Consider the following 13,365-nt stretch of genomic DNA (forward strand, 5'->3'; position numbering starts at 1 on the left):
GATCGTGTTTCATTTGCAGGGGGTTGTGTGTGATTTCCCCCCCCCCTCCATGACACTGCATCTAGTTCTGCTTCTCAGTTCCCCTGATCCTTGGGACCTGCTTTGATGGGGATACAGGTGCTTCAGAGTGTACAGAAAGAGGGTGATCCATTCTGTATACATCCGCTCTTCATAGAATTGAACCCATCATAAGGAGGCATATTGTTTTAATAAGCCTTCCTTTTTTATGTTCCATCTTCAGCTTATGAGGGACTTTATTGGAAAGAATGTAGAGAATTAAGGCAGTAGTTAATTTCTCAGTGGCAATACTGTTTGAACACACTTTGTCTCCATATTTCCTTAAAGAATGAAAGCGTTCACTTTATGTGTGTTCCTGAATTCAACTTGCATACTCCTAGATAGCTGTAGGCAAGCCAGTCTCTCTTGACTTCCACCATCTGCAATATAAGGATAAAGATGAAATAAGAAGTACTTTGAATATTGAAACTACTGTGAACATTCTAAGTATTATACTTAATAAAATACCCATATCAATTCTTACATTCTTGGCCACTGCTGTTTCAACATACCTCCCTCCTCTTTTCTGGATATATGTCTAAAAATACATGCGGCAGTTTTTTTGGTAACTTTGTAATGCATTTGTCTTTGGTAAGTATTCAGTTAAGTCACTGACCTATCTCTTTGTGCCCCACCCTTTCATAGCAATATTAAGGATATCCACACAGTTCTTGAAGTGACAGTTTATGATGAAGATAGAGATCGGAGTGCTGACTTCCTGGGCAAAGTGGCTATTCCATTGCTGTCTGTGAGTTTTTTTTTAGAATATTTATTTACTTAATGCACTGCTCTGCATTGTTCATGCTCATAGGGAAAAAATCAGCCCTATGTCTGTCATTTCTCAGCCAAGGTCTGTAATAAGAACACTAAAAAATTTTAACATACTCAATTCACGGCCATGTTGAATCCCATGATAGTTAATTTTTCCTGACAGACTTGGTCCTGGTAATGAACAGGTACTTGTCAGAATTGCCACAGTTGTTTTGGGTTCTCTGTCAGTTTCAGCAGCTGGGGGTCAAAGGTCACTGAGGGAGTGTATTCAGTGGAGACTGCGAGACAGACGGCTGTCATGTCCTTTTCCCGCAGATTCAAAATGGTGAACAGAAAGCCTACGTCTTGAAAAACAAGCAGCTGACAGGGCCAACAAAGGGGGTCATCTATCTTGAAATAGATGTGATTTTTAATGCTGTAAGTCTTAACTTTGGCTTTTTTGTACTGCTAAAGCGTTTCAGTTTCATGAAAGCTTTTGTTCTGATTTGTAGAGAATTTCTGTCATTCCTTATTTTCTCTAAACCTTGATGTATACTGCAGATTCTTCTTCTGCCACTGGCTGAGACCTCACACTTTTGCACTTTGCTGCATCTGCTGCTAATGTATACTCAAGCATGAGTTTCTGTACCTTACAGTCTTGGCCTCATGACTTTCAACTGTTATAATTGTTCTAAATGGTATGTATATTGATAAAGTATTCAGTCTATAAACTGATGCTTATTCTGATGCACAGGTGAAAGCTAGCTTGCGAACATTAACACCCAAAGAACAGAAGTACATTGAAGAAGAAAACAGAATTTCTAAACAGGTAAAGTGGTGGAACTGACTAATTATTCTGAAAAGATCTGATAGCATTTGTAACCTTTTAACCATTTCTTTCTAGCCTTGATAGCAGAGAGCACATCTTACTTAAGCCCTTTGTGGGAAGAATGATGTGCATATTTTAGAGGAGGCAAAAGTTAAATCTTTACTCCCTCCTGCCACAGTTGTATTCCTGCAAATGAGAATCCAAGCTAAAGTTGCCAGTCTGCCCTCATGTATCCACTTGTAGTGCAGGTGGCTGTAAACTAAGTCTAGCGTAATTTTTGTGACTAACTTTGACCTGTAGATTAGGGAATGTATCAGCCTTTTGTTCTCCTAGTTTGAACTCTGATGCTTATTAGAATCTAATCCGAGGCAACCAAAAAATTCAGCTGTTCAAGACTGATTGACAGGGATCTTCTTCTCATGTATATTTACTGCTTACTGCTGGTAAATATTATAGCTGTTAACTATTCCAACACTATGAGCCTGCTGAATACTTTTTTCAGTTTTTTTAAAGTAATCCTACCACTAATCATGTTTTTTTCTTTCCAGGCTTGAAATTTGGGGTCACTGAAGAGTTAAATTTTAAATCACTTGATTTTTCAGGATCTCTTCCTATATTGATTTAATATTAAGTACAATTAACCACATTAAATATATCTTTCCTTTAAGTAAAGAGCTTTGTAAGCATCATAACTATCATAAAATAAGTAATCACTCTTTTTATAGCCAACAAGCAAGAGGGGATGTAATTCTGAATGTATAGGTATCACCTTTTAAAAGTCACTAGACTTATTTCCGGACAGATATCTAAAATGTTTATACTGCAAATTGATAAGCATTGCTAGCAACGAGGCTTCCCAGAAACACCAATTTCTTAAATGAAATATAAGTTTCAATAAAAGGCATGAGACCAGTATGACCCCTCTTCCCTCAAGAAAAGCTAGCCATTTGGAACATATTCTAAAAATAATATCATTTTCAAAGATCTTTTTAAAGTCTTTATAATATCAGCAACATTTCCTAAAAATAATCTGGGATGGCAAAATAAAAAAGAATAACAAAATTAAAACGCACACACATCAGCCAAAATGTGAATTTCATATGGGTAGCCATTGCAGCCTGTAGTAACAAAATAAACAGGAATCTCTTTTATGAGTCAGAGCTAACTTCCAATCCAAAAGTGTGAGAAAACAATAACAATTTCTTCTGGTGCCTGAAGTTCTGTAACTGGGCACCACAACAGAAAAAGCTGTGTCTCTGGTATTTATCCACTTACCTCCAAAGATGAGAGCACACCACCTCTAGTGCCAAGGGTGATTTTTTTTTGGGGGGGGGCTCATATGGAGTTAGCAGTCCTTCAGATTCTTTTGTCCCAGGCTAGTCAAGGCCTTCTATCTAATAACCAGCACTTTAAATTGTGATGGAAGCAAATCAACAGCTATTTAGATTTTTTTACAGCAACATATGTTGCCACTTCTTTTTATAGCAGTTGAAACTTCAAATGCAGGCCGAAATGGAACACATTAAACTAGTCTAACCTCTATGTGATTAGAGCGTGGATAACTGACAATTTTTCTAAAATCCTATCTTTTTGTATAAGAATCTCATTAAATGGAGTTGCTCTTAAAACATCAGATTCCTTGAATTAGTGAAATGAATACCACAATTTGTTGTCGAAGGCTTTCACGGCTGGAGTTCATTAGTTGCTGTAGATTTTCCAGGTTGTGTGGACAATGCCAAGACCATGGCCACACAACCCAGAAAATCTACAGCAACTAATACCACAATTCTGTTCTTGAACTAATTTTATGTGTTAATTTTACATAGGTAGATATGTCATAAGTAGATAGAGCCAATTGTTCATGAATTTTCACTAACAACTATTTCCAAAATTGACTAGGAGGCCAATATAAAAATTTCCATTTCTAAAAGTTGGATTGATGCATTAATAATGCAATCCTATGTAATGGTACTCCAGTCTAAGCCCACTGATATTTGCAATTTCACATTGTTAGTTTGGTTTTGACTTGCCCTGCACAAAGCTCAGAATTTATAATGATAATTATTTTCATTTTATACCACAGAGCTACTATAGAAACTTGTACTTGAGGTGGCTGGTAATCCTACTGATAGCCATTTCACATATTTATCCTATATACTTTATATAGCACATTTTTTTTTAATGTTCAGTTATGTTATTGGCATTCTTCATAGCTAGAATGCACAAATCAATCTAATACATTCTCTTATTTTGTTCAGCTTTTGCTAAGGAACTTCATTCGTATGAAGCGCTGTGTCATGGCCCTCATAAATGCTGCCTACTATGTAAACAGTTGCTTTGACTGGGATTCACCACCAAGGAGCCTTGCTGCTTTTTTGGTATGATATTTTATTCACTAATCCGGATTTTTAACCTAGTATATGTTGATGCAGATACAATGTTGGCATAGTCTTAGCATGAAAAACTTAATTATGTAGGTCTTTTAGTAATTATCAAATACATTTTAATAAAGTAGATTAGAAAAGTGCATTGCCAGAACTTTGCAAGGAAGAAAAGTTAATCCAAGAGTGAAATGAATAACCAGTAAGAGACTGGTAGAATTAGTCCTGTCAGCTCTTCCTAGAACTGGCATGTATCATCATTCAATGAAGTTCAAGGTGAAAGCACCATGATCCATTTGGCTCCCAGAAGCCTGATACAACCCAATTCTTCCCCATGAACTTCATTGTCCAATAAAAATTGTAATAAATCACCTTTTTGGTATGACATACTGCCCCTCCAAAATTGCTGCATCTTCTGGGACTAACGTTTTCTCAGTGTATTATCTATTTATCTTGCTGTTTCTTTGTGAACAAATGAGGCCATCACAGGTTCTGTTATTTCTTAATCTGCCCCCATTCTCTTCCCTATTCCTCTGTCATTTGCTGTAAATTGTGATAGTAATTGAATTTAGTTTCCATTTTAGACAAACTTTCTAGCCACTGTTGGGAAGTGTTACTGCTCTAGAGAGAAGCATTAAGAAATAAATCCATAGGTCATGAAGGTCAGCAGGTTGTTTAAATCAACAATGCCTGATTTTACAGTCTTAGATATATGGCAGTGGCATTCTACAAGTCCTGACAAAATGGGAATTTACAAAATGCAAGTTTTGGAGATTAAGAAATGATGTCAAATTTACTACAAGCTTATATAAGTTATAAGGGTGCCATTGTTGTTACTGTGTGATTGTTTCCCACACATGTGCAGGGCCTGTGATGTAATTACTCTGCCAGTGTTACCTGGGAAAGACAATGGGACACAACCATGTTATTGTTTCCTTCCATGTGGTCTCTTGATTCCTGGAGTGGCATAGAAAATAGCCATACAGAAGTAGCAAATACACTTCTATTTATTCTACTTATTTTGAAATCCACCTTGAGTCTCAAATGAGAAAGGCGAACTATAAAATAAATAAAATCACCTGTTTTAAAGAGATATAAAAGAGACATAAACTTTTCTTGAACTTGATCATGGAAACCCCAAGTCAACAAACATATTGATGTAGAAACAAATTCTGTGAGCTATTTCAAGAAATCCTTTTTGATTTTGTTGGGCCAGTTGACAAATGCATTTTCAGAACTTCAGAAGTATTCTGAGGCTGTCACTGGTTTCCTTAAATGCCACACATGAGCTAGTAACTACACTGTAGATGGCAATACTGCTTTGAAAGAAAATAAAATTATGTACTTTCTCTTATTTTAACTGTATTTGGTTAAATTGGAAGCCTTTTAAATCCTGTCAAAGATCTGTGAGCCATTTCTTGTGTGGCCTGATGTGTACCAAGGCTGTAATGAACATACAGGTCAGTGTCTATTCCCAGTCAGTAGTCCATTAAAACTGACAATCTCAGGGCCTTCAGTGCCTTGAATACACACACAAATTTATCCCCCCAATACAGTCTCATATTTGCTGTCTGACGCCTTATTGATCTATTTTGGAAGCCATTAGATAATTTTCTGTGATGTCACAGTTTTGCATTGTATACAGAGATGACATAGCCCATCTGGCTGCTCTTTTCTGATATCATACATCGGTTGGGCAGCATTAGATGAGGCAGCTGAGGGCTTAGGATGTCTTGTGAAAGAGCTGGTTTACAAGCTGATTTTTAACATTTAAACTTCATCATCATTATATGCTATAGTATGTTGAACAACAAATGGAGCAGATTTATTCAGTGGATTCAAAGCCTTGTAGCAGAGATGGATGATACTTGGCTTATATGAGTTTTTGCTTAAGCTTTGTCTTTTTTTAAGCCTCAGCCACCTAGAGTGGTCTCAGAGGACCACATAACATGTATAATTTTTATAACTCGAGTTCAATGTACATTTGCCCATTATGTATATTACTGAAACCAGAAGATCTTGGGAATGTGCCACAGCTAGAGCATTATAACATCAGATAGCAGTTCTTCACACAGTTCTGCAGTCCTAACTGTCTGTGAAGGATTGTAGACTAAATGAGTGCATCCTGATTATTAAGGAGACATAGAATATAAATAGCCTCTTAATATGCACAGTGCATGAAATTTAAATACTGATATCCTCTTGCCGTGGGACTGAAAAACAACTAATTATTTAGTGCTGTGGCCCCCTGTTATTTGCCATATCTCTTTTCCAATGTTAAATCATACAATAGATAAAAAGCAGCTTTAATATTTTATTTATAACACTGTTCTGTCACATCTTAAATGTACTACTTTTCCTTTGTTTCATACTTAAGTGTCCTTGTTTCTTGCTAAAATAAAACCTTTTGTGTTAATTCTATAGAATTTTAATATGTGACAGAATATTTTTATGAACATTAAAAGTATGGCAATCATACCCTATGCAAGAGTGGCAAGGATTGTCTTTGGAATAACCTAATGTAAAAGCTGAAATGTCTTATAAATCGGGTTTAATTTTCTTCAGGCTCTTGACTAGACGTTTATGCACTTGTGGATGTCGGAGGTGCAAGGGGAAGTAGGGCAGGGTAGGAGGGTGTGTATGCCATCTCTTTCGCGCACTGTCACTTCTTACTGTAATGAGCAGAAAAATAATTGGACAAGTAAGCTATCAGTAAAAGGACACACTTCAACATGAGTCAATGAATTATTTTACTAGGCACACTTTAATCTTTAAATATGATTGTGGATAATTTGTGGTACCATTTGTCCATTTTGAATTGTTTTAGCCTTTTCAGTTGTTATACAGTAAATGCTGCTGTGTTTAACATTAACATTTGATATTTTACACATTTAATTCCTGCACTGCTATATGGTCTTCAGGGAAATGTGCTCTAGTGCTACAAGAGAAAGACAAAGTATTGATCAGCTAACATTTCAGCTACATTTATGTATGTCGCAAAATTAATGAAAATGCCAGACAAAAATGTCAGAGTGCACAAAAAGGTAGAATTTAAATTTCTGTAGTTTAATGAAAAGTTTAAGATGAACATTATCAAGTGCCTGTTGGCCTTCAGTATTCAATTGGTAACACAGTAATTAAAGGGAAACATACATTTTACTTTGAAGATTAGATATTTTCTTAGAATTTCATGTTATCAGATGACTATTTAAAACAGATGACTATTTAAACAGTCTGATTGCTGGTTGGACTATTTTAAGCATTACCCATAATATAACACATTCTTTCTCATTTGGAAAAATAGTACAAATGTCCACATTTGCTTATGCAGTTAGGTGGAGACACACACACACACATGCACGCACACCTCATTTCTGCGTTACCAATATTCTTCTAAAAACTACTTTGGAACTACTTTGGAAAGGATTTATGTTAGCATGAGATCTTGAAAGTTTTAAGAAGAAACACCATTTTCCCACTTAATGACTAATATAAAGGTAAAGCTGGCTTTGAAGGTCTTACGTTTTCCTGCAAAATCTTGTCACAAGTATATAGATGTACACCCTTGGAAAATCTCAGACCCAGCTGAGCTCTGAGCAGGAGACAGAGGTGCTAGAGGATGAGTGGGTTTTTTTTACTTGCTTTCAACTGAGGGGATTCAGCTGAGGATATTGTGCAGGAGAACTGGTCTGGGACTGGTCTGGGAGTGTGTGAAAACGCTTGGAGTTGTTGCAGAGTCCTGGCTGCTTGAGAGAGGGAGAGGAAGGGGCATTGTTTGACTGTGATTGACTGTACTTTAGTATTTAAGAAACCACCTTGCCAGAGGCACGATCTGCCCACTGGGCAGAAGTCTTGGGTGTGTCCTCGGTGCAAGGAGCTCCTGGTTCTCAGGGAACGTGTGTGCTCCCTTGAGGCCAAGGTGGCTGACCTGGAGAAGCAGAGACAGTCAGCTAGGCACACAGAAAAGACTCTCGGGGACTTGTTAGCTTCGTCCCACTCTGGATCTGGCAGCCCCGCTGCTGTCAGGGAGCATGAGGGTCTAGGGGAAACAGGGCACCATGCTGAGGATAAGGGGAATGTGCCCTCAGAAGGGACCTCTTCCCCAGCTGGTGAGCGGCTCTCCTTTTGCACCAAGGAACCATCCCTGAGCAGGGTGGGAGGGGGGCTCTTGGTAGTGGGTGATTCGATCCTTAGGCAGGTAGACAGCTGGGTGGCGAACCCGCGTACTGACCGTATGGTGACTTGCCTGCCTGGTGCGAAGGTAGCGGACATTACGCGTGTTTTAGATAGGCTGGTAGATAGTGCTGGGGAGGAGCCAGTGGTCGTGGTGCATGTCGGCACCAACGATGTGGGGAAATGCAGTCGTGAGGTCCTGGAGGAGAAATTTAGGCTGCTGGGCAGGAAACTTAGGTCCAGGACCTCCAAGGTAGCCTTCTCAGAAGTGTTACCTGTTCCACGCGCAGGGCCGGAGAGACAGGCAGAGATCAGGAGTCTCAATGCGTGGATGAGACGATGGTGTAGGGGGGAAGGGTTCAGGTTTGTTAGGCACTGGGATACTTTTTGGAACAAGAGGGAGCTGTACAGGCGAGACGGTCTCCACTTGTCCCGAGAAGGAACCAGGCTGCTGGCACTTAAAATCAAAAAGGTGGCAGAGCAGCTTTTAAACTGAATATTGGGGGAAAGCCGACAGGAGATGAAAAGTCTCTGGTTCGGGTTGGCTCATCTGAGAGAGGTGAGGGGGTACCGGTTGCTTTTCTACAGGGAGGTGGATTGAAATTGTCCACAGAGGCCATGGCTGGTGACATGGACTGCCGGACAACGACTCGAGATAGCAAGAGGAAGGATGCAGGCTTAACTTGTAAGGGAAATTACAGCTGTTTCTATACAAATGCTAGAAGTGTCCGAGGTAAAATCGGGGAGTTGGAGTGCTTGGTGTCGGAGGGAAAAATAGACATTGTGGGTATTTCTGAAACTTGGTGGGATGAGGAAAATCAGTGGGACACAGTGATTCCCGGTTATATATTATATCGGAAGGATAGGGGGGGAAGGGTTGGAGGTGGGGTAGCTCTGTATGTCAGAGAGGGTATAAAGTCTAGAAAGATTGAGAGGCTAAGTGAATTGGATTCGCTTCTGGAAGTTCTATGGGTTGAAATAGGGGGGCCAAAAGGAAACTTAACACTGGGAGTTTGTTATCGCCCACCAGATCAAAAGATAGAGGAGGATTATAAAATGATGAATGCCTTAAAGATAGCAACTAGACAAAAACACTGTGTAATAATAGGTGATTTTAACTACCCACACATTGATTGGGTCAATATGTGTTCTAGTCGGGAAAAAGAGATTGAGTTTCTAGACACTCTAAATGACTGTGCTATGGAGCAGATGGTCACGGAACCTACCAGGGGAGAGGCGATCCTTGATTTGGTCCTAAGTAACACTCAAGACCTGGTGAGAGATGTAAAAGTGATTGCACCGCTTGGAAACAGTGATCATAATGTTGTTGAGTTCATCATTTGTACAAATAGAGAATTGGCCAAAAAGACTCACACAACCATTTTTAACTTTAAAAGGGGTAATTTCTCTGATATGAGGGGACACGTGGGGAGGAAACTGAAAGGAAAAGTAGAAAGGGTCAAAACAATTGGGGAAGCTTGGGATCTATTTAAAACTACGATCCTAGAAGCTCAAAAAATATATATTCCGCAGGTTAGGAAAGGCACAAACAGGTATAGGAAAAAGCCTGCATGGTTAACAAACAGAGTAATGGAGGCTGTAAAAAGTAAAAAGAATTCCTTTAAGCAGTGGAAAGCTAGTCACAGTGAGGCTGATAAAACGGAACACAGGCTATGGCAAATAAAATGCAAGTCTGAGGTCAGGCAGGCAAAAAGGGAATATGAGGAGCATATAGCAAAAAACGTAAAAACCAACAATAAAACTTTCTTCAAATACATTAGAAACAGGAAACCAGCCAGGGAGGCAGTGGGGCCCTTGGACGACCAAGGGGTAAAAGGAGTATTGAAGGATGATAGGGAAATGGCTGAGAAGCTAAATGCATTTTTTGCCTCCGTCTTCACTGTGGAAGATGAGAAGTGCTTGCCCACTCCAGAACCACTGATTTCAGGAGGGGTGTTGGAAGACCTGAGTCAGATTGAGGTGACGAGAGAGGAGGTCCTAAAACTGATAGACAACTTAAAAACTGATAAATCACCAGGCCCAGATGGCATACATCCGAGAGTTCTGAAAGAACTCAAATGTGAACTTGTAGATCTCCTGACAAAGATATGTAATCTTTCCTTAAAATCTGCCTCCATTCCTGAGGATTGGAAGGTAGCTAATGTCACTCCCATCTTTAAAAAGGGTTCCAGAGGAGATCCGGGAAATTACAGGCCAGTCAGTCTGACGTCGATACCGGGTAAATTGGTGGAAACCATTATTAAGGAAAGAATTAGTAGGCACATAGATGAACAAAACCTATTGAGGCAGACTCAGCACGGTTTCTGTAAGGGAAGATCTTGTCTCACTAACCTGTTAGTGTTCTTTGAGGGGGTGAACAAACATGTGGACAAGGGGGATCCAATAGATATTATTTACCTTGACTTCCAGAAAGCTTTTGATAAAGTTCCTCATCAAAGGCTCCTAAGTAAGCTCAAAAATCATGGGATAGAAGGACAAGTCCTTTTATGGATCAAAAACTGGCTAGTTCATAGAAAACAGAGAGTGAGTGTAGGTGGGCAATTTTCTCAGTGGAGGGTGGTAAGCAGTGGGGTACCGCAGGGATCAGTACTTGGTCCACTGCTTTTTAACTTGTTCATTAATGATTTGGAGATGGGAGTAAGCAGTGAAGTGGCTAAATTTGCGGATGATACGAAGTTGTTCAGGGTGGTGAAAACCAGTGAGGATTGTGAGGCACTCCAAAGGGATCTGTCAAAGTTGGGCGAGTGGGCGTCAACATGGCAAATGGGGTTCAATGTGGCCAAGTGCAAGGTGATGCACATTGGAGCCAAAAATCCTAACTATAAATACACGTTGATGGGGTCTGAACTGGCAGAGACTGATCAAGAGAGAGATCTTGGAGTTGTAGTAGATAACTCACTGAAAATGTCGAGACAGTGTGTGACTGCAATAAAGAAGGCCAATGCTATGCTGGGGATTATTAGGAAGGGTATTGAAAACAGATCAGCCAATATCATAATGCCCCTATATAAATCAATGGTGAGACCTCATTTGGAATACTGTGTGCAGTTCTGGTCACCACACCTTAAAAAGGATATTATAGCTTTGGAAAAAGTGCAGAAAAGGGCAACTCGAATGATAAAAGGGTTGGAACACTTTCCCTATGAGGAAAAGTTAAGGCGCTTAGGTCTCTTTATCTTGGAGAAACGACGACTGAGGGGTGACATGATTGAGGTTTATAAGATTATGCATGGGAAAGAGCAGGTAGAGAAAGAGGTACTTTTCTCCCTTTCTCACAATACAAGAACTCGTGGGCACTCCATGAAACTGCTGAGTGGTCGGGTTAGAACGGATAAAAGGAAGTACTTCTTCACCCAAAGAGTGATTAACACTTGGAATTCACTGCATATGGAGGAGAGGTCCATCAGTGGCTATTAGCCACAAGGTATAGATAGGGACTCTGGGGCAACTGATGCTCTGTCATCTTGGTGCTTGGGGGCGTCAACAGTGGGAGGGCTTCTAATGTCCTGGCCCCACTGGTGGACCTCCTGATGGCACTGGTATTTCTGGCCACTGTGTGATACAGAGTGTTGGACTGGATGGGCCTTTGGCCTGATCCAACATTGGCATCTCTTATGTTCTTATGTTCTTATCTCCCTTTTTATAGTTTACCTCACCATTTGGAGTCATATATAAGGTCCAAGTACCTTGGAAGAGTTTACAGATTTTTTTTTCATATTGTATAAAGATTTTTCATTTAGACTGATATACAGTTTGATTTTAGTGAAATATAGACAGTAGAAAATGGAAAAATGAAATTTTGAGAAACCAGGTAGTGGGAAGATATTAAGGTAATACTATCACCTTTTTCTGCATCACAGAATTCTTTATATATATATTTTAATCAGTGTTTGATGAGGGTGTGAAGGGAAGAGGTATTGCACTTATAACCATGTTAGTTGAATTGTCTCCCAGATTATACACATGTCCAGAGATGGACTTACCCGAGCAAGGCAGTGATCTGCGAGTTGTGGTGAAGGCGAGAGCTCAGCCGACGGTGCCCCAGGAGCTGGAGGAGCCGATGACTGCCGAGGCTGCTGGCTTTGGGTTGGAACAGCATGGGGAGGGAGGTGGTGGTGGGCCTACTGGGGGCCTATGGGGCAGGGCCCACCAGAATGCCAAGAGATATGGGCTACATTGGCTGGAACTGATGAGGATGGCGAGCAGGGGCAGAGTCCAAGTCATGGGGAGAGTGTAGCCGCAGATGAGGTGGAGCTGCGGGAATCTGGCAGCAGTGGTTGCAGGGGAAATTGCCGAGGAGGGGGGTGGTGAGATGACCACGGTACCGGGCAAGCCATGCGCGCCATTTCCACCCAGGGCAGGAATGGGAGAAGGCGGGAACAAGGCCTTATAAGGCCTGCTGAGCAGGCCCAATGGGGAACGGGGTGGGAGTGAGGGACTCGAGAGGGAACCAGTCACAAGGGAGGTGGGAGGTGTGGCAAGGGGATTACTCTGTATCAAGGGGGAGTGAACACTGGGATTGAGGAGGAGGAGAGCCGTAGAGTGGAGAGGTGCATGGTGGAGAAAGAGAGCAAAGGAGAGAATAAGTAGAGAGATGAGCCTCATGGAGCACTGATGGCCGACTGGCCAGAGTTCCTCTCTGGCAGTCTGAGGTCCCAGAAGCTCCTCTTCACAGTTAGTAATGCCATGGAGGGCAGTAACCTCCAGGGTGTAAAGGGGGCGATTGACATATATGCATGACATTTATCTCTTGTTGCTATGAAAGCACGGTAAGGTTTCTTAATGGCAGAAAGATTTCATGATGCTATGCTGGCCATGATGTTGAAACCCTGGATTTGGGGGGCCGCATAAGCAGTCAGAATAAACTATATTGTTGGCGGGGATCCAACAGGTACACGTAGTGTTCTGCACGTGCTTTCCAGATTTTCCAGGCTTTTCTTCCTATGGCAGCCCATTATGCCCTTAACAATCTGCTCTTAATGGTTGAAGGAGCATCCAAATCTGCATGGGAGAGGCAGAATGGGGGGAGGAATATCACTTTTGCACCTAGCCCAGGTCAATGTTCCCTCTAAGCTATGGAGTCTTGTGAGCAAAAATTCTACTTTGTGAGCTACTGACTTTATAGTTGTGAGCAAGCGATTTGGCTACTACATA

The 13,365-nt window shown here is 40.8% G+C and overlaps 1 protein-coding gene across 1 annotated transcript in view; it reads left to right on the forward strand.

Annotated features, from left to right (window-relative positions):
- MCTP1 (multiple C2 domains, transmembrane 1) overlaps positions 1-13,365 on the forward strand; it is a 283,789-nt gene that overhangs the window by 115,363 nt on the left and 155,061 nt on the right. The window contains exons 12-15 of the mRNA XM_015427721.1: positions 703-805; positions 1,144-1,245; positions 1,562-1,636; positions 3,895-4,014. Coding sequence (XP_015283207.1) covers positions 703-805; positions 1,144-1,245; positions 1,562-1,636; positions 3,895-4,014 — 400 coding nt within the window. The remainder of the gene's footprint in view (positions 1-702; positions 806-1,143; positions 1,246-1,561; positions 1,637-3,894; positions 4,015-13,365) is intronic.

This window comes from Gekko japonicus, unplaced genomic scaffold, assembly GCF_001447785.1.
Source record: "Gekko japonicus isolate JY-2015 unplaced genomic scaffold, Gekko_japonicus_V1.1 scaffold363, whole genome shotgun sequence".
Lineage (NCBI taxonomy): Eukaryota > Metazoa > Chordata > Lepidosauria > Squamata > Gekkonidae > Gekko > Gekko japonicus.